Source organism: Ceratotherium simum, chromosome 11, assembly GCF_057802395.1.
Source record: "Ceratotherium simum simum isolate JZ-2026a chromosome 11, ASM5780239v1, whole genome shotgun sequence".
Lineage (NCBI taxonomy): Eukaryota > Metazoa > Chordata > Mammalia > Perissodactyla > Rhinocerotidae > Ceratotherium > Ceratotherium simum.
In genome coordinates, this window is record NC_141910.1 from 61,706,675 (window position 1) to 61,729,453 (window position 22,779).

The 22,779-nt window shown below is 36.0% G+C and overlaps 1 protein-coding gene across 1 annotated transcript in view; it reads left to right on the plus strand.

The window, feature by feature from the left end:
- Nucleotides 1-22,779, plus strand: part of SMC6 (structural maintenance of chromosomes 6) — an 83,698-nt gene that overhangs the window by 32,865 nt on the left and 28,054 nt on the right. The window contains exons 11-20 of the mRNA XM_004418310.3: nucleotides 1,282-1,428; nucleotides 1,704-1,792; nucleotides 2,050-2,214; nucleotides 3,300-3,478; nucleotides 5,398-5,602; nucleotides 11,478-11,592; nucleotides 12,835-12,995; nucleotides 17,769-17,904; nucleotides 18,799-18,879; nucleotides 20,388-20,558. Of these exons, the coding sequence (XP_004418367.1) occupies nucleotides 1,282-1,428; nucleotides 1,704-1,792; nucleotides 2,050-2,214; nucleotides 3,300-3,478; nucleotides 5,398-5,602; nucleotides 11,478-11,592; nucleotides 12,835-12,995; nucleotides 17,769-17,904; nucleotides 18,799-18,879; nucleotides 20,388-20,558 (1,449 nt within the window). The remainder of the gene's footprint in view (nucleotides 1-1,281; nucleotides 1,429-1,703; nucleotides 1,793-2,049; nucleotides 2,215-3,299; nucleotides 3,479-5,397; nucleotides 5,603-11,477; nucleotides 11,593-12,834; nucleotides 12,996-17,768; nucleotides 17,905-18,798; nucleotides 18,880-20,387; nucleotides 20,559-22,779) is intronic.

Consider the following 22,779-nt stretch of genomic DNA (forward strand, 5'->3'; position numbering starts at 1 on the left):
TATTTCCTCTTCAAACTTGTATCCTGAGCACTTGATTCAAATACCTATCTTAACATCTTTACCTACATGTTCTAGACACTTCACACTTAGCATGCCTAGTTGAATAGTTGCGACAGAGACTGTGTAGCCAACAAAGCATGAAATATATACTCTAGCTGTTTCTAGAAAACGTTTGCTGATCCCTGATCTAAATAGTTCTTATATTTGTCCTTTCTAATCCATTCCTATTGTCAGTGCCCCATTTTGGTCCCTGATTATTTTTGTTCCACAATATTAACTTCTTACTGAAATCTTTACCTTTAGTTTTTTCCTCCACCCTGCCTTCCGTGTGCTTCCAAAGTGATTTAACGTATAGAGTTGATCATCTCTCGTCTCGCTGTGGTCTAGAGGGTTAAGTCGCGAGCTGACCTATGGAATTCAAAGTGATTTAACGTATAGAGTTGATCATCTCTCGTCTCCCTGTGGTCTAGAGGGTTAAGTCGCGAGCTGACCTATGGAATTCAAAGTGATTTAACGTATAGAGTTGATCATCTCTCGTCTCCCTGTGGTCTAGAGGGTTAAGTCGCGAGCTGACCTATGGAATTCAAAGTGATTTAACGTATAGAGTTGATCATCTCTCGTCTCCCTGTGGTCTAGAGGGTTAAGTCACGAGCTGATCTATGGAATTCAAAGCCCTTCTACCGCCTTCATCTCCTCTCCCACCACCACCCTTCAGCCTAAGCTCCAGAAGTGCTTTCATTACTAAAATAGGTATTAATGCCTTTCCACATGCTTTCCCATCTGCCCCCATACCTTTCCCCGGGTTTTCTCTTGGTACATTTTGATTAATCTTTCACATCTCAGCCCAAATGCTACTTCTACTTTGAAGACATTCCTGACTTTTTCTGGAAGACCTATGAGTTCTTTCTCTGTGTTTCCACGATTATAAATAAACATACCCTACTTAAACATTATTGTATACAAATTGTGTTATCAGTTTGTGTGTCTGTTTCTCAGCTAAATTGTGTTTATCTCCCTTTAACTATGTTACTTGAAGACAGTTATTACTGCATCTTTGTATCCCTAGAAGATAACACATTTATTGGATAACTAAATGTAGAATTAAAATTAATTTATATTTTAGTATTTTATATAAGTGCTTGCATAATGTCTTGAGTTTATTTAGTCAGAGCGAAATTAAGTTTATTATTGGGATGTGAACTATATATAGTTATTTTTTAATTTCTCTCTTTATTGAAGAAAAATAAAATATACTCCATCAATGTTGTTATTTTCTTAAAGGTCAGACTTAATGAAGCAGAAAAAAAATATAAGGATATTCAGGATAAACTAGAAAAGATTAGTCAAGAGACAAATGCGCGAGCACCAGAATGTCTGGCATTGAAAGCAGATGTTACTGCTAGGAAAAGGGCCTATAATGAAGCTGAGGTAAGAGAAATCTTCTAACCTGAATATTCAAAACTGCATATCAAATATAAGTACTGTTCATTTATTTTTAAAAGTACAGTTTTGTAATTGAGTTGAAATCTGTGTTGCTTTCAGACTTTCAAAACTGTAATGGTTTCATATGGCCATTTATGTACTTTATTTTAAATATATATTTCTGCATATATTTAGCTCTTGTTTTGAAGATTTGGCAAAAGTGCACTTGAATGGGATATTTGTTTTCTCATTTTACTAAAATGTGTCTAATTTTTTGTTAGGTTTTATATAACCGCTCCCTAAATGAGCATAGAGCATTAAGGAAAGATGATGAGCAGCTTTGCAAAAGAATTGAAGAATTGAAAAAAAGGTAAGACAGTTACTTTGCACTTGTTGTGATCACCTCATTTTGTAATAAAGTAATCTGGGTGAAATGGAGTGCTGTTGGCCCTCCGTATCCGCAGGTTCCACATCGACGGACGTGGAGGGCCAACAAAGGGACTTAGGTATCCACGGGCATCAGGGATGATTGTATTTTTGCTAAAGGAATTTTATCACATTGCTTTATGTTTTTTAAATGTCGTGTTTTTCATTTAACATTTTCCACTTTGGATTATTTACTGTTAGTACTGATCAATCTTTGGAACCTGAGCGATTGGAAAGGCAAAAAAAAATATCTTGGTTAAAAGAAAGAGTAAAGGCCTTACAGGATCAAGAATGTTCTGTCAGTCAAGACATGGAACAGTTTCAGCAAGCCATAGAAAAGGACAAAGAAGAACATACCAGAATTAAGTAAGTTTCATCATCCTTAAAATGATTTTTTTCAATTGAAAATCGTATAGTTTTGCTCTTTATATGAAGAGAGAAAACGTGGTATTTTTTGTTTCTTCTGCATTAATAAGGGATCTTTTAAAATCACTTTTCCAAGACTTGTCTTTTTTCTTTTTTTGTGAGGAAGATCAGCCCTGAGCTAACATCCATGCTAATCCTCCTCTTTGCTGAGGAAGACCGGCTCTGAGCTAACATCTATTGCCAATCCTCCTCTTTTTTTTTCCCCCAAAGCCCCAGTAGATAGTTGCACATCCTTCTAGTTGCTGTGTGTGGGACGCGGCCTCAGCATGGCTGGAGAAGTGGTGCGTCGGTGCGCGCCCGTGATCCGAACCCGGGCCGCCAGTGGCGGAGCGCGCGCACTCACCTGCTAAGCCACAGGGTCGGCCCTCAAGATTTTTGTTACACTCACATACAAAATAGGGGAAGATTGGCACAGATATTGGCTCAGGGCGAATCTTTCTCAGCAAAAAAAAAACCAAAAAAACGTATATTTTAGTTGTATATGTAATAAATAAATATATGATCTTCAAATTTTTTTAAATAATAAAGAAATACCTTGGGTAAAAGGTTAAAATCCTCCTTCACACTCCCCCTGACTCTTCCTCAAACTCCCTGGAAGTGACTACTACTTATGGTTTGCTGTGTATCCTTCCAGACTGTTTTCTATGTATTTACAATGAATAGTTATATAGTTCTATATTGTTTTTTTCTCACAATATTATATCACCAACATTTTCCTGTTAATTAAATATTATTTGAAAATAAAAAAAAAAAAAAAAAAAAAGGATTTTTGTTACACTCGTAGAGTTGGACAATTTCTGGGATTCCTAGTCCTCATCGCTATTGCATCATTTTGTCATGCTGAGTTTTGAGTGCTTCTGACTGTTTTTCTCTAGTAACACAATTATTTTCAAATAAAGAAATCTGCTTTTAGTTTTTAGGGTAGCTGGGTCATTCACTGGTATGCAGGTGTTAGGGGAAAAGGCTGAATATTTCTGTGTAACTGTATCACATATTTGTTCTTTTTTTCCACTTTTATTTTTTAGGAGAGAAGAGTTAGATGTGAAGCAGACACTGAACTATAATCAGAGGCAACTGAAGGAATTGAAAGATAGTAAAACTGATCGACTGAAAAGATTTGGTCCTAACGTTCCAGCTCTTCTTGAAGCAATAGATGATGCTTATAGACGTGGGCATTTTACCTGTAAACCTGTGGGTCCTTTAGGTATTTGTCGTCATTTACTCAGGATGTAGTAAACATTAGAAATAGTATTTTTTTTTTCAGGAATGGGGTCTATTGAATCTAGTTTTAATTAAAACTATTTTCGGGCCGGCCCCGTGGCTTGGTGGTTAAGTGCGCGCGCTCTGATGCTGGTGGCCCGGGTTCGGATCCCGGGCGCGCACCGAGGCACCACTTCTCCGTCCATCCTGAGGCCGAGTCCCACATACAGCAACTAGCAGGATGTGCAGCTATGACATACAACTATCTACTGGGGCTTTGGGGGGAAAAAATAAATAAATAAAATCTTTAAAAAAAAAAAAAAAAAAAACTATTTTCAAAGAGCTATGTTGTTATATGTGGATTTTAATTGTGTATATTTTAAAAAATAATGATAAAAATCACTTTAAACTTTGCAACTTTCCTTTTGTATCTTTAGATCATAAAATAGTGAAAAGAAAGAGAACTTAGGAAAAAGAAAAGTAATTAGAGTTGGATAATCTGATTTTGATTTTTTTCCTGAATGGATGAATGAACTAATTTGAATGTAATTGATTAGTTGGAAAATCCCGTTATATCAAGATATAGTCAAAAGCACACTCATCACCTGAGTGTTTCGTGTAACCTTTATAAAATAACTTGTCTTTTCTTAGTTTTCATTTGACGAACATTGTTTCTAAGTCCTCTTCCAACTGTAAAAGCTGGGGTTATTTAATTATCCCCATATATACATGAGGTTAAAAATAATCAATTGACTTCTTCTGAGAAGTTTTCTCTAATTTTTTACATCATTAGGTGAAAATGATGCTGTAAATATAAATATATTTTCTTAGTAAAGTACTGTGTTACAGGCACACCTTGGAGATATCGTGAGTTCCATTCTAGACCACTGCAATAAAGTGATTCACAAGAAATTTTTGGTTTCCCAGTGCATATAAAAGTTATATTTACACTATACTGTAGTCTACTAAGTATGCAATAGCATTATGTCTTAAACAACATACGTATCTTAATTAAAAAATACTTTAGGGGCTGTCCCGGTGGCGCAGCAGTTAAGTTCGCGCACTCTGCTTGGGTGGCCTGGGGTTTGCAGGTTCAGATCCCAGGTGCGCAGCAACGCACCACTTGTCAAGCCTTGCTCTGGCGGCGTCCCATATAAATTAGAGGAAGATGGGCATGGATGTTAGCCCAGGGCCAGTCTTCCTCAGCAGAAAGAGGAGGGTTGGCAGCGGATGTTAGCTCAGGGCTAGTCTTCCTCACAAAAAAAATAAATAAATAAAATAAAAAACGTAAATACTAAAAAAAATACCTTATTGCTAAAAAACGCTAACCATCCTTTAGGCCTTCAGCGAGTTGTAGTCTTTTTGCTGGTGGAAGGTCTTGTGAAAAAGACAATATCTGCGAAGCACAATAAAGCGAAACGCAGTAAAATGAGATATGCCTGTACTTATAAGTACAGACGACACACTGTATTAAGTATTGTAGAAATGTCTCTTCCTTCAGATATTAGGTACCTCTATACCAGGATCCATTCCAATGTGTGAGGCATTTTTTTCCCTCTCTAAATCTAAAATCCCAATATTAATCAGTTTTACAGAAAATTATAAGGAATCTATTAATCTGGTGGCGTGATTTTCAAAACACCATTCAGAGACTATAATAGTTTAAACTCATATACAAAAACCACTATTAATTTAGAGTTGAGTGGGACAGTGTTTTCCCAGAGTTTGGTAGGTTTTCTCCCCAGTGTGTTTAATGGATATGTGGGATTTCTAATTCAGTTAAAGTAAGATCTGTAATTTCATTTAAGCTGCTTTATATGAAAATATTTTGAAGTCATTAATGAGTTATTATAAAAAGATAGCTATGTTAATATTTCAAAATAAATATTTATAGGCCTTTTAATAATTTTCTCTCACTTTTAGGAGCTTGCATTCATCTTCGGGACCCTGAGCTTGCTTTGGCTATTGAATCTTGCCTAAAAGGACTTCTGCAAGCCTACTGTTGCCATAATCATGCTGATGAAAGAGTACTTCAGGCGCTGATGAAAAAGTTTTATTTACCAGGGACCTCACGACCACAGATAATAGTGTCTGAATTTCGGAATGAGATGTATGATGTAAGACACAAGTAAGGCATCCGTAATTAAATACTGTTTCTGGTTTTGCTTAATCATCTGCAGGGTTAGAAAGAATTAGAACATTTTTATGTTAAAATAAAATACCTACACTACTGATGTGTAAAATTTCATCAAGCCACTTCTTTAATTTCAGTCTAGGCATTGGAGATACATAAGTAAATAAGAGATACTCCCTGCCCTTGAGGTCTTTACAGGAGATCTGTTGTGGGAGACAGTACAGGGAAACAGATGTAGTGTGTCATAGAAATTACGCTCATGAGGGAAATGATGCAGACCTTGCCAAATTAAGAGAGAGGTACTAAGGAAGAACTTTGGTACTCATTCCCCACAGTCCAGCTCTCAAGGTGCTCCACAGATTCCTTAAAGAACTGCAATTGTTTCCTTTGATGACCCTAACAAACCTTCTCAAGGGCGCAATACCCAAACTGGCCTCTTTGCTAGTTGCTGGCTAGCTAGTCACTTTACTTTTGAGTATATACATATTTTCTAATTTATTCCTTGTCAGCTTTCGTAAGATTGGATCACGAGGTGAAGATATAGTTCAGATGAGGGTGTAATTAAATGTTAGTAGGTAGGTTAGGGAAGAAATCAGGGAAGAGAGGATAAACGATCAGTCTTCTAACTGATGAGTTTGTCAAGTGACAGACAAGGGTTAATTACCTCCTAGGCAATAGAATTCTACGTGCAAAATGCACGGGGGCATGACGTCATAAATTATTCTGCAAAAAATAGCATCTGCATTGAAGATGTTAAGGAACAGATTAAAAGAGGTATTTCAGACCAAGTCATTAAAACATGTTAGTTGAATGTAAGAGAAGGAAGAATTGAGGATGACTACTAGGTTTCTGGTTGGAGTGACTTCCTAACAGATGTGCCATCAAATGACTTAGGAGAAGTATAAGAAAAAAGTGGCTTTGTCAAAAGTAGATAAGTCCTGTTGTGGAATTGTTGATTTTGAGCTTTTAGGCTAGAAATAAGGGTTTGGGAGTTAGGGGTAAAGTGTTTTCTCTGTCTGCATGAGAACTTGACCTTATGCTAATTTCTAGCTTTGATCCCTGTTCTAAAACCTGATAAAAGTGAAATTTAAGTTGTGCTACCAGACAACATTGCTTATGGTAAAAATGACCCCTGACAGGTTAGCTGCACCTACACTGGAAGAACTCTGTACACCTGGTGGGATGCCAGTATGGTGACTCTTGTAAGTGGGCATTTCCATATGGGACCTTGGAAAGTATTGCTGTGAGGTCATTATGAGAGATATTGGCTTCTGTGAGGCGTGTCCTCCTGCAGCTGAGCTGTCCTTTGGAGACCAATAACGGTAGTCCTGGACAGCTGTATGGACTGTTCTGTGAGCTGCTGCAAAGACTCCCATGAATAGGAAGCCCTGGCACTGCCCTGCTGGCGTGTTGTGTTTCCCAGTCATTGTATTTCTAATCTCTTAGCAATATACCAAGTGTGACTTACAGTATCCTGTGAAGAGGTGCAAAGGTGAGCTAAGTTTGTGCAGTATGGTGTCGCTTTTCTTGGAAGTAGGTGAATTCACGTGCTGTGAATGAGGGCCTCAGGAGTCGGGTAGGAAGTTTGGGAAAATGAGAGAGGAAGCTGACCCAAAGTCCACTCAAGATTCAAATGTCTATGGTGGCTGCAGGATTGTTTACCAATAATGTTTGGTTTTTTAATAGATTTAAGTGGAGAATATGTATTGTTGAATTAATATTACATTAGAATTTTTCGGAGTGTGTGCGTTTTATTTAGAGTAGGTGAGAAAGTGCTGTTGGGAAAGTAGTTCAGTGATTGGCCATGGGTTTTAGGATAGATGGGGAAGAAAAGGAGGCCTGGGAGAAAATCTGTAGCTCAGCCTTGATGAACTTAGAGAGCAGGTTTAACAGGCATGATAAGCCTGGAAGGATGGTAGGTTGTGGTGAGAGTGGGAAGTTAGAGTTTAATGGCAGCAGGTCCAGGGGATAACAAAGTCCATGTTTAGCTTTAAGAGTAGGTTCAAGTGGGTAGAGTAGTGGAGGAAGTTGGATGCTAATCCTTTTGGGTGTTGATATTGACAAGTCTTGGGTACGTTTAATATTCTGCCAACTTTCACTGCCTTACAAACATTTTGAAGGCGTAACTTTTTGTGAAGAACTTCATCGGTATAAGTTGTGTTTCAAATGATAAATTTAAAAATGGGGTGTGTTATTTTAATGTAGAAAAGAACAGTAAAACACTATAAGAATGTAGAATGAATCACATACATTAGGCTTAGTTAGATAACCTCAACCAAGGTGTGTAGGGAAGTGCCTAGCTCCCAGGGAGGTATTGGGGAAATCTCATTTCCTTTCCTATAAAAATGGCCTTCTTTCCTCTTTTCCCAGGAAGTAGAGGCTACTGCCCCACTCGGCTTGCTAGTACCCGCCAATAACCATGTCTGCTCTGTACTTCTTGCCCCTATCTCAACAGAAGAGATGTTCTTTCTGCCTAAGGCTGTTCTACTTATTCTACGAATTGCATACTTTCTTGCCTGATTCAGGAACCATTTCTTTTAATTTCTGAACTCTCCTGAGCCTTGAACTTTGCAACTCCATTAACTTCTCTCCTCTTGTAACAGCCTAGGTCACTGATTTGCCTTTCCCCTCATGAGAATAACCTACTCCTAGGGGTGACTGCATTCACTCCCTGACCCACTGCTATCTAGCACCTGAAATATTCATTATATTCTCCAGTTATTTCCTTGTTGCCAAATCCAGTGTATATGTATATATTTTTGTGTATTTATTTTCCTTCTCTCAGGCATTAGATACCATTAAATATACCTTCCTTGAAACCCCTGTTCTCCTTTGGTCACCGTGACACTATTTTCTGGGTTCTCCTGCTTTTCAGATGTTCTCAGCCTACGTTGTGGCTTGTCTTCGTCTCTTACTCCTTTTATCTTGGTGCTCCCCGCAGCTCTGTTGTTGGTTTGTTGTCACTTCTTACATTACATATTCTTCTTATATTTGGAGACATTAAAAACGCCCTAAATTTTTAAATTTTAAACATGTTTTTTTCTATATTTTGATTTGATTGTTGTATTTTTTCTTTTACTTGGCTTTAGAAATCACGTGTTTTTATTAAATGATTCTTTCTAAGCTTATTTAGAATCATCAAATCATTTTGTCCTGTGACTCCTCTTACCAGTGAGGCTCATTATACTTGCCTGGAATTTTATGTGTAATTCTTCCTCTGTCTCTCCTGTCCTCTTTAAGCTTTCTACTTGACATTGTTTGGGGAACGTATTTCATATCATTCTTTCCTTGTCTCTTGTCACTTACACTTCACTGCTACTATTCCTTCCTACTTCTAGTTCTCCTGGACTGATTTGATAGCGTTTCTCAGCGTGCAACTAATTGTGGTATAAACCGATATGAAGTAAATCCCAGGAAGGAAAGCAAGAGGAGGGGGTGGTTGTGACTGGGCACTGTCCAGCAAGCTGGGAGGAGCAGTCTTGTCCAGCAGTGGCATGTGCCTTCCCCTTTAAAATATTTGTTCCTTCCTAGCACAGAAACCTGTGCTTTCAGCAGACTGGCCAGGGTCTGCATTTCACCAGGATCTCCTACCACATCCCCTTCCTCTTATGATCCTGCTCCCTCTCCTTTGTCCTCTCACAATCTACTTTGATTCAGTCACACTGCTTGACTTCTAGAGCACCCACCCCCCATTCTTTCCTATCCTGTGTTTACTTCCACTTGAGCTCTATCCTGAGGTTACTATCTCATCTGTCTACTTCCCTTTACAGGAAAGACTCCTCAAAAGGTGGTCTGTGTCTCATTTCTCGCTTCCCCTTCTTTCTTGACCCTGCTCCAGTCAAGCTTTTATAACTTCACCACAGTTCAGAACAGCAGGGCACCAGTGAGCCTTGCTTTGCTTGAGTCTGTGGTCCATCCTTACTACGCACGAACTTGACCTACCAGTAGTATTTGACTCAGCTGATCATGTCATTCTTCCCGAAACACTTTTTTACTTGGTTCCTAAGACCTCACTCTCTGGTTTTCCTAAATCTCCAGGTATTCTTTTTTAGTGTCTTTTGGTTCTGCCTCCTGCCCTGGGAACCTCTAACTGCGTCAGTGCTGCAGACCTCTGTTTGTCGTGCACTTGCTCCCCAGTGAACTCCTCTAGTTTCATGGCTGTAAACACAGTCCATACACTGATGATTACCAAGTAATGTTTCTAGTGGGGCTCTTTCCTCTGAACTTCAGAATATAATATACTCAATGTATATTTCCCACTTTAATGTCCAATAGATATTTCAAACTTAACGTGTCTAAAAGCCAAACTCCTGATTTCCATCCTAAAATGCCTCTTCCTATCATCTTCCCCATCTTCATTTTTCAGTTGCTCAAGCCAAAGCCTCAGTCATTCTTGACTCCTCTCTGCCACCCTATATCCTGTTGGCTATACTTGTAAAAAATATATCCGGGATCTAAACACTTCTGCAGTGACTACCCTGGTTCAAGCCATTATCATGTCTCACTTGAGTATTGCAATAGGCGGATCTTTCTGCTTCAGGTTCTCTGCCACCCCCACTCTCAGTATCACAGAGTAAAGTCAGATCATGTGGTTTCTCTGCTCAGAGTGCCCTATATGGTTCCCATCCTGTTTCCCTTATTATAGGCCTTACTGTAACCTCTAGGGCCCCCACGATCTGTCCGCTCGCCGTCTCTCCCATCCTTGTCTCCAGAAGCACTCGCCTCCCTGCTCTGTCCACCTCAGCACCCTGGCCTCCTGGCTGCTCCACACCCCCATCAGGGCCTTTGCAAGTCCCGTTCCCTTGGCCCAGAATGCTGTTCTTCAGGATGCTGATATGCTTCCCATTTCCTCAGTTATCTGCCTGTCACCTCAGTGAGGCTTCCTTACCTTTTTTGTGTGAAAAAGCACTATATGCCACTTTTTCTTTTTCTTTATTCTCTGTCTTCCTTCAATAGAATGTAAGCTCCATGGGGACAAGACGTAATCTGTTCTGTTTACTCCTGTCTCAGCCTCTGAACAGCACCCGGGCACATAGTAGATGATCGGTAAATACATGTTGAATTAATGAATGAATAGGTGTTAAACGTATATACAAAGATACAGGCTTTGTTTTGGAACTCTAGGACTAGGACAGCACTCATAATGCCGTGACTGTTTCCCCCTTAGCCATTCCTTGCTCCTGCACCTGCTGTTCTTGGCGTGTCTATTCTTCACTGCTGTCAATAGATCAGATATTTAAGTTGTTTTGTTGAAAGATTAAATGTCTTTTTAGAGAATCCAAATTACAGTTAATAAGAATATCTTTTCTCTCATGTTTCCTTTTTGTTGTTAATGAACTTCAGTTTTTCTTGTCTCAGTGGGAAAATTGTTTAGCTATTAAAATGTGTTTTAATTAATTGACTTTTATGTTTATGTGTGATAGCAGTATAAGATTTAAGGAAATTGTAATTATTAATTATAACAGGCAACGGGGCGTAATGATTAAGAGTCTGGGTTCCAGAGCTGAGCTGCCTGGTTTAAATCCTAGCCCGACCACTTAACTAGCATTATGACATTGGGGAACTTATTAAAGTCGCCGAACCTTGGCCATCTGAAATTAAAAAAGGAGAGAATAATATTATCTATCTCATGGTTGTTATGAGGATTAAATGAGCTAATATTTATTATTTTCTTAAAACGGTACTTAGCACATAGTATTATATAAATATTTGCTAAGTAAATAAAATAAGTTAAACCTATTACAGATGTTTTCAAATGTTATCAGATATTTTCCATTGTATTATTATCTATAATCTACCCACCCCTTAAAAAATATATCTATATAATTAAAGTTTGATAAGTTAATCTTTATATATTTTTGTTTCCTAGAGCTGCTTATCATCCAGAGTTTCCAACGGTTCTGAAAGCTTTAGAAATAGATAATGCAGTTGTTGCGAACAGCCTAATTGACATGAGAGGCATAGAGACCGTGCTACTAATCAAAGTAAGACCAGATACTTGCTGTATTGTATGTTATTTTTTAATTTTCAAAACTGAAGTTGGTTATATAAATTCCTATCCCCCTTCTATATCATAGAGTTATTGATATGTTTTACCATTGTACTTTTTTACCTCATAGGAAAATCTGTAGAATAATATAGAGCTGGTTGTGTGTTTTCTGCGCCAGGAAACTTTTATAACTTTTGGGTATTTTAAAATAATTTCGCAAATATATATTATTCTTTTTGTGCATGATGCTATAAAATTTTTTTGTTCATTCTTTCTTGATTGGCTGCCAAAGCCGTTTTTTGTTTACCCTTACAGATACATGTATTATTGTTATTCTACTTTTTAAACAAGTACTTTACTTGATACTTTATTAATTCTTATTCTTAAAACGTTGAATCCTATAAAATAAATCGATATTTACTTTTCATCTGTGTGTGTATTTTTATGTACTTGTTGGATTAGATCATCATATTGTGTTTCGTCTACTGACATAAGTGTGCTGAAAAGGGACAAGGAAATTCAAAACAGAAATCTGTAATCAAGATAATCATAATAGAGTCTGTTTTTCTCGTTAATGGAAACGGAGAGGTAATGGTATCGATAATCCAAATGTGTGCATATATATATATTGCAAGTTCATATTGTAATTATTTGTGAGCTTGGTTCTCTCATAATTTGGAAGAATACTTGAAAGAAAATAATGAAGTCATATTGTAAATATCTTTCCAGAGAAGTTAACTAGGCCTCCATTTAGCCTAATCCCCTTTTACTTCCTCCAGGTGCTGAAATATTTCTAGCTTTTGCCTAGATAATTCAGTAATTCAGTAGACTAAACTTTTACTGCAATTTGCTGTTCACTCACATCTTTTCTGGGGTGTAAAAGTTAGTTAGAAAAAATAAGATTTGTATGAACTGGTCTAAAGTAAATGTTTTCAGGTGAAAAGGTACTTAAAATAATTTTTAATTTTAAGTGGATAGCAATATTAGAATTTAAAAATAAAATATATCAGTTTGTCTTAAAGCATTGTTTACTACGTTGTTTTAAAGACTCTTTATAGTTTTAATTCTTTGAATCTTGAAAGTTGTTTTTAAAATTCTTTTGTTTAACTTTATGCAATTATTTTACTTGAATGTTTAAAAATACTTGAATCCTAAAATAATGATAGGTAACATTTTGAAATTGTATGCATCAGAAATGCTTTGACATAACTTAAATCTATTTCCCCCCTTTTTTTAGAATAATTCTGTAGCTCGTGCAGTAATGCAGTCCCAAAAGCCACCCAAGAACTGCAGGGAAGCTTTTACTGCTGATGGGGATCAAGTCTTTACAAAACGTTATTATTCATCTGAAAATACAAGACCTAAGTTTCTAAGCAGAGACGTAGATTCTGAAATAAGGTTGGTATCCAGTCTAGCTCTACCATATTTTTCCCACTGCTTCCTTTGGGGTTCATCTCCTTTCATATTACTCTATTAGTAGTTATTTTAGCAAAGAAGTGTGAGTAATCTGTTTTTTCTTAAAAGTATATTTAGCTGGATGTAGAATTCTAGGTTGCCAGTTATTTTCCCTCATCACTTTGACAACGGTATTCTGGGCTGAGGACACAAAGTGTGTTCCCTTGACTGGCTGATCTGCGTGTTGTCTGTAACCTGTCTGCAGGGGGATAAGGAGCTTAACTCTGAATATAAATCAGCTACATCACTATGCCTGTTGTTTAGTTCTGCTGATTTTTCTCCATGAGAGTACAAGTGTGCTGGTCTACATTCTAGCTCAAGTTCCGTATTATGTCTCTGGCTGGTATTTTGAGTTGCACTGTTTTAGAAAGACCAGTCGGCAGAATTAGAACACATACCTAGGAAAATAGAGCTGCTCGAGGAGACAAATTGAGAAGTTGAGCGAAAAAGTAATGTGTACTTAGTGAGATTCAAAAGCATACAAAAAGAATTTTTGGTACAAAAAACATGATTTTGCAGCTGAACTAATTCAGTTGAATTGATGGGTTGGCACTGAATTAGTAACCTAGAAGAGCTTAAGTAGAAGAACTTACAACTTAAGTAAGAGAAATATCTAAGAAAATTGAGTAAAAGTGAAAGTATTCTACATGACATGTATGTAGGGGAAACAGGAGTTTTGTTGGAATAGATCTCTTGTTGTCAAGTAATATTAGTCATTTTTGTGTGATTATGAGAGCAGCATAAAGAAAAATAATCATAATAATTGTTGGAAAGCTTAGTAAAACCTCTTACTTCGCAACAGAAAAAAAGTTAAATGACCAGCAACTTGGTGTTGTTACACTCAGCACAACATTTTAAATTGACACTGAATCTTTCTGAGAGGATAGATGGAAGTCCATAAATGTTTGAATGCACCTGTATGAAAGTAACCTGTAAGGTGAAAAAGTGTTATCCATTGGGCCATGACATTTAAATCAGGCCTTCCTAATTCTAGCTGTATAAGACTAAATTGTATGGTATTCAGGCAAACGTGAGTGCAGATGTGTAAACAGTATCATGGTGGTGTTACTCTATGTCATTCACTTCTTCCCACAAAAAATGCCTCATGCATGTGTGTCCCAAGTCTTAAAAAAAAAAAAAAAGGATGGCACTCGGAAAATATTGTTTAAGTATATCTCAGCAGCAAATTAGGATCCCTGATTCTACATTTTAGTAATAAGGTTTCAAAACTTAAGATTTATAGTTGATATCTGGCTTCATTTTTAGCTAAAATTATTTGTATTAATGTGTAATGGACAAAGCTTTTCTTTTAAGAACCCTGTGAACAGTGGTTTTTTAAAAAATTGTTTCCCACATTGATAAACTTGACTGATTGAAAATATACTAAGTTCTGATGATATTTAATTTACTTGGTGTCTTCTGTTTTGACCTGAACCAGTATGATAGTTGTCTGATATTTGGAAGTTTAAAAAATTCAATAGTGTTTTTTAATTACAGAAAAATATTAATTGGAAAACAAAAGTAGCTCATAATCCCATTTCTCCATAGTCTCTATTGACGTTTTAAATATAATTAAAAGTAATATATGCATATGGTGAGAAAATTCAAACAGAAAGGCATAAAGTGAAACCCTTTGTCCTCATTTCTTTTTCAACAGTAAGATAATAGTTTAACAGTTTCTTATATATATTCCAGAACAGTTTACATATTTATACCATATACGTAGGTTTTTTAAAATTGAGATACAATTCACATACCCTAAAATTCACTCTATTTTAAAGTGTACGATTTAGAGATTTTTATTATATTCACAAGGTCTGCAACCATTACCATTATCTAATTCTAAAACATTTTTAACACACCAGAAGGAAAACCATATCTGTGAGTAGTTATTCTCCATTCCTCTTGCCCCCACCCCCTGGCAATCATTAGTCTACTTTCGGGTTTGTCTTTATGGATTAGTCTAGTCTGGATATTTCATATAAATGGAATCATATAATATGCAACCTTGCATGTCTGGCTTCTTCCACTTAGTATGTTTTCAGGGTTCATCCATATTTTGCTTTGTGTAAATATGCATGTGGTTTTTATATCTTGCTTTTTTCTCTCCATATTATATCTTGGAGATCTTTCCCTACCAGCACATTTAGAACTACCTCTTGATATGGCTGTACCACAAATCTACTTAACCAGTTCCCTATTGATGGATGTAGGGGTGGTTTGCTGTTTTCTCCTGTTACAGTGCTGCAGTGAGAACACACCTGTATGTCTTGGCATACTTTTGACAGTATGTGCATAGCTTAAATTCTTAGTGGTGAAAATGCTGAGCCAAAGTATGCATGAATTTTAAAATTATTTAACAGCTGTGGCCAAATGACTATCACTGTTTTATTAATATATAATTTATGGTCTAGTTTTAAATATTTGGTAACATTAAACAATTAATATTTTTAACATTTATAATATTAAATGAACTTTAATATTTACTAAAATAGATTATTTGATTTTTAAATTATTTTATTATGTAAATTGATTATTTAAAAGTGATTGCCAAATGATTCCAGAAAGATTCCCCAGTTTCCCCTCATACTATGACCGCATGAGGAATGCTTTTCCGTACCCTCATTAACGCAGCGCTGATGGATTCCTGTTGATGAACAATGGCTCTGGACTTTCAGTGAGGAGATTATAATTAGTTTTTCACGATTTCATAATGAATAGAGTGGCTTCTCAATAGGCAAAGCATTTCAAGTCTTATGTACAGGTCCTGAGTTGGTTTTGTTATCCCAGTGTGCTTTCCTATTATGAAAGTACAAATAGGGTGCAAGAGAAATGTGTCAATAAGCTCTCAGAATAATTACCAGTGCAGTTACTTGCTTTATACAAGATCATAAAAGAAGTTACCTCTGGATTTTTGAATTGTCAAAATACTGTAACATTTTTTATATAATTTTACGAAGTGTGTTTTTCAAATTTTATTCTTCCATTTGTTCCTTCAAAGAAATACTGAACGAGTACCAGGCGCTGATCTAGGCACAAGATACAGCAGGAAACAAAGTACACAAAATTCCTCTCCTGGAGCTTCTAATAAGAAGGGGGAGGTAGACTATAAAGGAATACTAACTCAGTCAAGTGCTGTGGAGACAAATAGAGCAGAGGAAGGTCTAGCGAGTGAGGGGTGTGGGGTGGGGAGTGAGGGGTGCACTGCTTAGACAGGCTGCCCGGGGAACGTGTCTTCATCCCACACAAACAATGCACATGTGCTCAGTTTTAATATCTTTCTCTTTAGGTAGTAAATATTCTTTCTCCATGTAAAAATTAATCAAAAACTAAGGAGGAACACTATGAAAATGTGTAACAGAATTTGTCCTACCCGGCAAAAAGGAAGTTGTATAATTTAGCAGTTTTATTCTTGTAAATTATGTTGATTGCCTAATTTTATTCTAAATATTCACAAATTATATACTAACAATATTGTCCGTGCTCCTTTTGTTGGTTTTTATTTTTGATTTAGGCTCTAGGTTTCCAAGTTTGTTTACTTGATAATTTTTTTTAGCACAATTAACTGTTATTAAAAGTATAGATTTATATATGATAAAATACAGTTTTCTTATTAAATCCTGAGGACCCATCTTAAGTTTTTGCATCTGGCCCCATTTTTACCAGAAATACCACAATTATTCTCCTCCTTTCCTCATTTTTATCATTCATTTATCATTCATTCACCTATCATTTATTGATTTTTCTTTTTTAAATTTTGAGAATTCTAGTAACGTAGCACAGTTAAAATTTATTTCATTAAGTTTAAGATGCTCTATTATTTTATATGCCAGTAAAAAAGAAAAAATGCTGCTAATTGAACCATGAACTGGAAGATGATTTCAGAGCTCAGAGATGTTAAAATGTGGAAGAATATGCATCTTAGTGAAATATGGCATACACTCAATCAGAGAGAAGTTTTTCTTAACTCACAGGTTGTTGTCTTACAGGCACATGGCTTTGGGGGACAGGTGCTTGGTTCAGTGAGGCAGGGGAGGGTTGCTTCTGAAGACAGTTGACTGTGCTGTCGCGGGGACCCTTTGTGGCTTTGGCATCTGCCTACTTTATCCTCCATCCCTCTTCATTGGCCTCCTCCCATCGCTTTCACTCCCCATACATTCATTTGTTGACCTGCAGTAATGTTGAGCTGACTATCAGTTTTGTCTGTTTTCATCACTCTATGCCTTTGTATATTTTTTTCCATCTTCCTGCCAATTAGTCCAGCTGGTGAAAACTTTAGAAAACACAATTCAGTTGTCACCTCTCCCAAACTCACTCTTATGTTCCCATAGTACTGCAGACATAGAGTATAGTGTCCTGTTCACAGTATAATGTTATAGTTTATTTCCTGATTTTTTTTCCTTTTTGTTTGATTCTTTCATGTCTTGATCCTGTTTCTACCTCTGCTATCACTGGGCATAATGCCTGCCACCCAGAAATCATATCATAAATACTTATTAATGAAATAAGTAAAATTTGACTCCAGTTTAGAAGAGTTTTTTTGCAATTTCTGTATTCTCGTGTTATTAATAGCTTGGTAGGAAGAAAGAACTGGTTTAACTGGATAGGGTTTTACAAATAAGTTGTTACAAATAACTTTTCTTTGTAAAGATTTAAAGTATTCATAATATTCAGACGTAGATTTAAAGTGTTTATTATCCTCCCCTCTCTATCAAGTGACTTGGAGAAAGAGGTTGAAAATAAGAAGGCTCAGATATCAAATCTTCAGCAGCATTTGTCTGCCCTTGAAAAGGATATTGAATGCAATGAAGGATGTCTTAGAAGGTGCCAAGCGCATTATAAAGAGTTAAAGGTAAAAACATATATATCATTTCATTTTTCTCAACTTATCACTTCCAAGTTATTTTTAAGACCTACCATTCATTTAGTTAGAGGAGTAGTTCTCAAACTTTTTGGCCTCAAGCCCCTTCCAGTCTTAAAAGAGCTTTCCTTTATGTGGGTTTTATCTATCAATATTTGCATTGTTAAAAATTAAAACAAAATTTAAGAATATTTATCAGTTCATTTACAAATAATAATAAACTCGTGTGTTAGCATAACGTTTTTATGAAAAATATATTTTCTGAAACCAAAGATATTTAGTGAGGAGATTGACATTTTTCTATTTTTTTAAATCTCTAATATCTGGCTTAATAAAATTCAGCTGCATTGTCATATCAACTTCTGCAATCAATCTGTTGCAGTTTTACATACACATCAAAGAGTTAGAAACCTCTTGTACACTTGTGAGAAAATGATAGTAAAAATAGTGAATAATGTCTTAGTGTTTTTATGAGGATGATTTTGACCTTATGACCCCCTGAAAGAGTTTCAGAGGCCCCCAGAGGGTACTTGGGTTGTACTTTGAGAATGACTAGATTAGAGTAATCATTCCATAACTTGAGTCTGGCTGTTTCAGAAAAATATTTACTCTGTGGATTCAACTTTTTGTCATTTTAAATACTAAGATGGAGTACTTACAATTTTTTTGCGTAGGAATGGATTAGCAATAAGGGTGATTATGGCAGACTTTATACATAACTTCCTTTGGTTCATTTAATACTAATCTGTCTCTTTCATTAACTACAGAATCCTTCTGTAACATAAAGCAGAGTAGAACTTCATGGATTAATATATCCTTTCCAGGGTTTTTATTTTTATCTTTTATTTATTTTTATGTTACTAAAATCTAAATACTTTTTTTCAGGTGAAAATAAGAAAAAGTTTTTCTGAAATTCGGGAACTTGAGAATATAGAAGAACACCAGTCTGTGGATATTGCAACTTTGGTAAGAGTCTTTTCCTCAATTTAAATGTAATGTTAAAGGACAAAACTGTCATTTAGGTTAATAGAATCTACTCTCAACTTTTTTTTTTAAATCCTTTTATTTTTATTTATTTATTTTTTTTTTTGTGAGGAAGATTGGCCTTGAGCTAACATCTTCCAATCCTCGTCTTTTTGCTGAGGAAGACTGGCCCTGGGCTAACATCCCTGCCCATCTTCCTCCAGTTTATATGGGACACTGCCACAGCATGGCTTGCCAAGCTGTTCGTCGGTGCGTGCCCGGGATCCGAACTGGCGAACCCCGGGCTGCCGCAGTGGAGCGCGCGCACTTAACCGCTTGTGCCACCATGCCGGCCCCTGAATCCTTTTAACTGAGGCTACTTTTTCTGATTGCTGTCTCCATTCACAAATAAGGTAGCAACTACTTGGCGTTTTATATATAGCTTGCATGTGTAATAATTGATTTTGTCTTTTCCTACAAGAAATAAAACTTTATCACAGCTTAGTTGCTTTTAAACAGTGGCCTTTCAAACCAAACTGCCCAGCATGGTATTTTTCAGAGTTAATTAGTATCAATATTAATGGATATCTTTTAGTCAGTTGTAGTTGGTCCCTTTGCATTGTTTTCTTTTTTCCAAGTTAGTGGTTTTCATTTTCATTCACCACAAATTTTTTACTCTATTTTTATTTTTTCCCAGGCTGTTTATGACATTCAGCTTAGCTTCTCTGAGTTACAGTAAGCCATGGATTACATAGATTGCAGAGTCTTGTTAAAATGAATAAATATTTATTAAGTATCTACTCTATACCAGGCACTCTATTAAGTGCTAGGGGATTCAAAAATAAACAAGACGTGTAAAGTCACTGTGGCAGTGCAGCTTTGCTCTAATGAGAATTTGTCTTCATTTTTTATTAGTAATCTTTTTTTCACTTTTGATTTTTCTGCTTTAATTCCTTTTATTGAAAGACTAAGTTTCTTAAAGATATGGACTATGTCTTCTTTATTTTTGTTGACTCAGCATCTAACACATTGGCACAAGATATGTACATTTTTGTACACATTTATGTACACTATATTTTGAAAGAAAAAGTGAGTAGATAGAATAAAAGTTACTCTTTTTGATTATGACCTCAGATTCGCCCTGAGCTAACATCTGTGCCAGTCTTCCTCTATTTTGTATGTGGGTCGCCGCCACAGCATGGCCACTGACTGATGAGTGATGTAGGTCCACTACCTGGGAACTGAACGCAGGCCACCAAAGCAGAGTGTGCTGAACTTAACCACTATGCCGTGGGGCCGGCCCCCATCCCTTCTTATTTTTAAACCTGTTTTCTTCTACTTCCTAATTTACTATGAAGGGTATGAAAATGTGCTGGTGCTCTTTGTATTTGTCTTTGATCTGATTTGCCTATAGCCTGTAACTTCTCCTCTCTCAGAATTGTTTGTAGTATTTTTTTATTTGATAACTTACATATTTTAATTAACTCTATATGCTCTGTAAATGTAACCAGGAGGAGGAAGCTCAAGAAAATAAAATCAAAATGAAAATGGTTGAGAAAAATATGGAACAACATAAAGAAAATATGGAATATCTTAAAAGGCTGAAAGTAGAAGCAGAAAACAAGTATGATGCAATTAAACTGAAAATTAATCAGCTATCAGAGCTAGCAGATCCACTTAAGGTATATATTATTGTTATTCTGTTATGTATGTATTTTATGTTTTAGTTCTATATCTACAATGTACTCACTGGAGATTGCCCTAACAGAATTTATGGTTAAATGTAAATATAACCACATAAAAATGGGATGTAAACCAAATTTTCATTATTAGATCAATTAGAATTCAACACTTTTGCTCATCCCTTTAGGAGAATAAATTGCCAAACTTCTGTTTCCCCCAAAAGATTCCAGCTTTTGTTCCCTCCTTGTTTTATGATTTTTTTTTCTTTTTTTAGAGCCAGAGGCAGGGATATCTTTCCTGTCTATAGTGTTTCTGTGCTTGCCTATTCTTTAGTCCCACCTTCCTTCAATAACTCAAGGATTAGTTGATATAAAAGCCAACTTGAGATAAAGTGCTACCCAATTCCTGTTAATTGGCATGTCTCAGTTGTATTTCAGCCTGAATTCAGTTGACATTTTTCTTTTAACGCATGCTTTTTGAAACCAAATTTAGGGAAATAGAATTATTCAGCAATTAAATTGTGTAAATTTCACCATGTTGTTTATTAGCTTAGTTATCAATAGCTTATTGTCATTATCATTTTTATGAATAGCTCAATTATTCTGAGACTTCAAATTTTATTTATAAGACACTGAGAAGAATGAATAAAATATTTTAAGAGGAGGGGGCTATGTTGATGATATCACTCTAATATACCCCCTTTTTTGCAGGAAAATTACCCCCTTTGAATCAAAATGCATTTAGATATTTTAAAAGTTTAAAAGAATTTACATACATATAAATTTTACTGTAATTGTCTCCATTGAAAATTTTAGAAATTATAATTTAAAGAGTTGGGAGAATTTTAAAGGAAGTTAGAGGAGGAGCTGCATAGAAATAACTTTCCCCTGTTTGTGGTGGATTTCTCTGTAGTTGCTGTCCATAGAGCTGGGATTCCTCTCTGCCATTGGAACCCAAGGTGGTTTAGTGTTTTCTGTTTGAGATAAGAATAAATAAATGAGAAAATAGACTGGTAAATTAACTGACTAATAGGAATATAAAATTTAAATATTAAAGTTGTTAGGAAAGATAATATTGAGAAAGACAAATAAGAAAGTAGTTGCTACAGGAAATAAGAATTAAAAAGACAGTCTAAGGTAAAAAAGAAGACAAAGTTAGTTTTTAAAAGAAAATAGAATAAGAAATAAAATAAAATATTTATCTCAGACAACTTAAAACTAAAAACAAGAAACAATGAAGAGTAAGCTGTATTCTGTTCTTTTAGGGACCTCTAGGCTAAAGGAACTCCTGGAATTGGGAGTCCATAAATAAGTTCATGAGCAGAAAATGTGGGCAGAAGGCAGTAGGAGTTTTTGATCTTAGCTCTTTGCCTTGGCTGAATAACTGAAAGCTAGGAGATGAGTCCTTCAGTAAACCTGCATGCAGTCAGCCAGTAGCCCAGAAGCTTTTCCTTCAAAGTATCACATCACACTAGCCATCAGTAATGGCAGGGACAAGAGGATATGGCTAGCAAAATAATTTAATTCCTGAGAAACTGCCATCGTGATATATTAGCAGCTTCTAGATAGACTCTGTTTGCTGTTAGGACCTTTGTTCCTTTTGTGTCAAGGGTGGTGAGGAGTAGGGTACTGTTTAAATATATAGTCATTGAAGTCTTGACATTGGGAATATTTTTCTCATTTTGAACAGTTTACTTTGATTTACACTGCAAACTTAGCTTTAGTTGCAAATTAAATGTGTTGGGCAGGGAGTGTGACCCACATTGAACCTACAAAGGTAGATGGTCTGCCTTGTTGGAGTAGGAGGGCTTCTCAGTTTCTAATATAGATGGAGAGTTTATTTGGATTGAGGGTGACTGTACTTTTGAAAATTCCAAGATGTAATGTTTTATAGTTTTTAAAACCTTATAATTAATGTAGGTTTATGTGAAACAAGTGACAGTAATACGTACTGTAGCAATTTATCCGGTGTTGCTGAGTGATTAAAATTGGTTATTAGGCATCCAAGAGAATACAAGTTTTCACTGACTCTGTTTGTAGTGATCCCTTCTAGCATCTAAGCCTATTTTTCAAAAGCTGTAATTTGTTAAAGGTTAGAAAGTCTGTAGGGTTAGGGCTACATCAAAGTTTAATTTTATACCTAATCCATCCTAGTCCTCACCCCAACACCAAGATGAATGTCATTAACTGGCTTTTAATGTCTCTAGGTCTCTGTTTCACC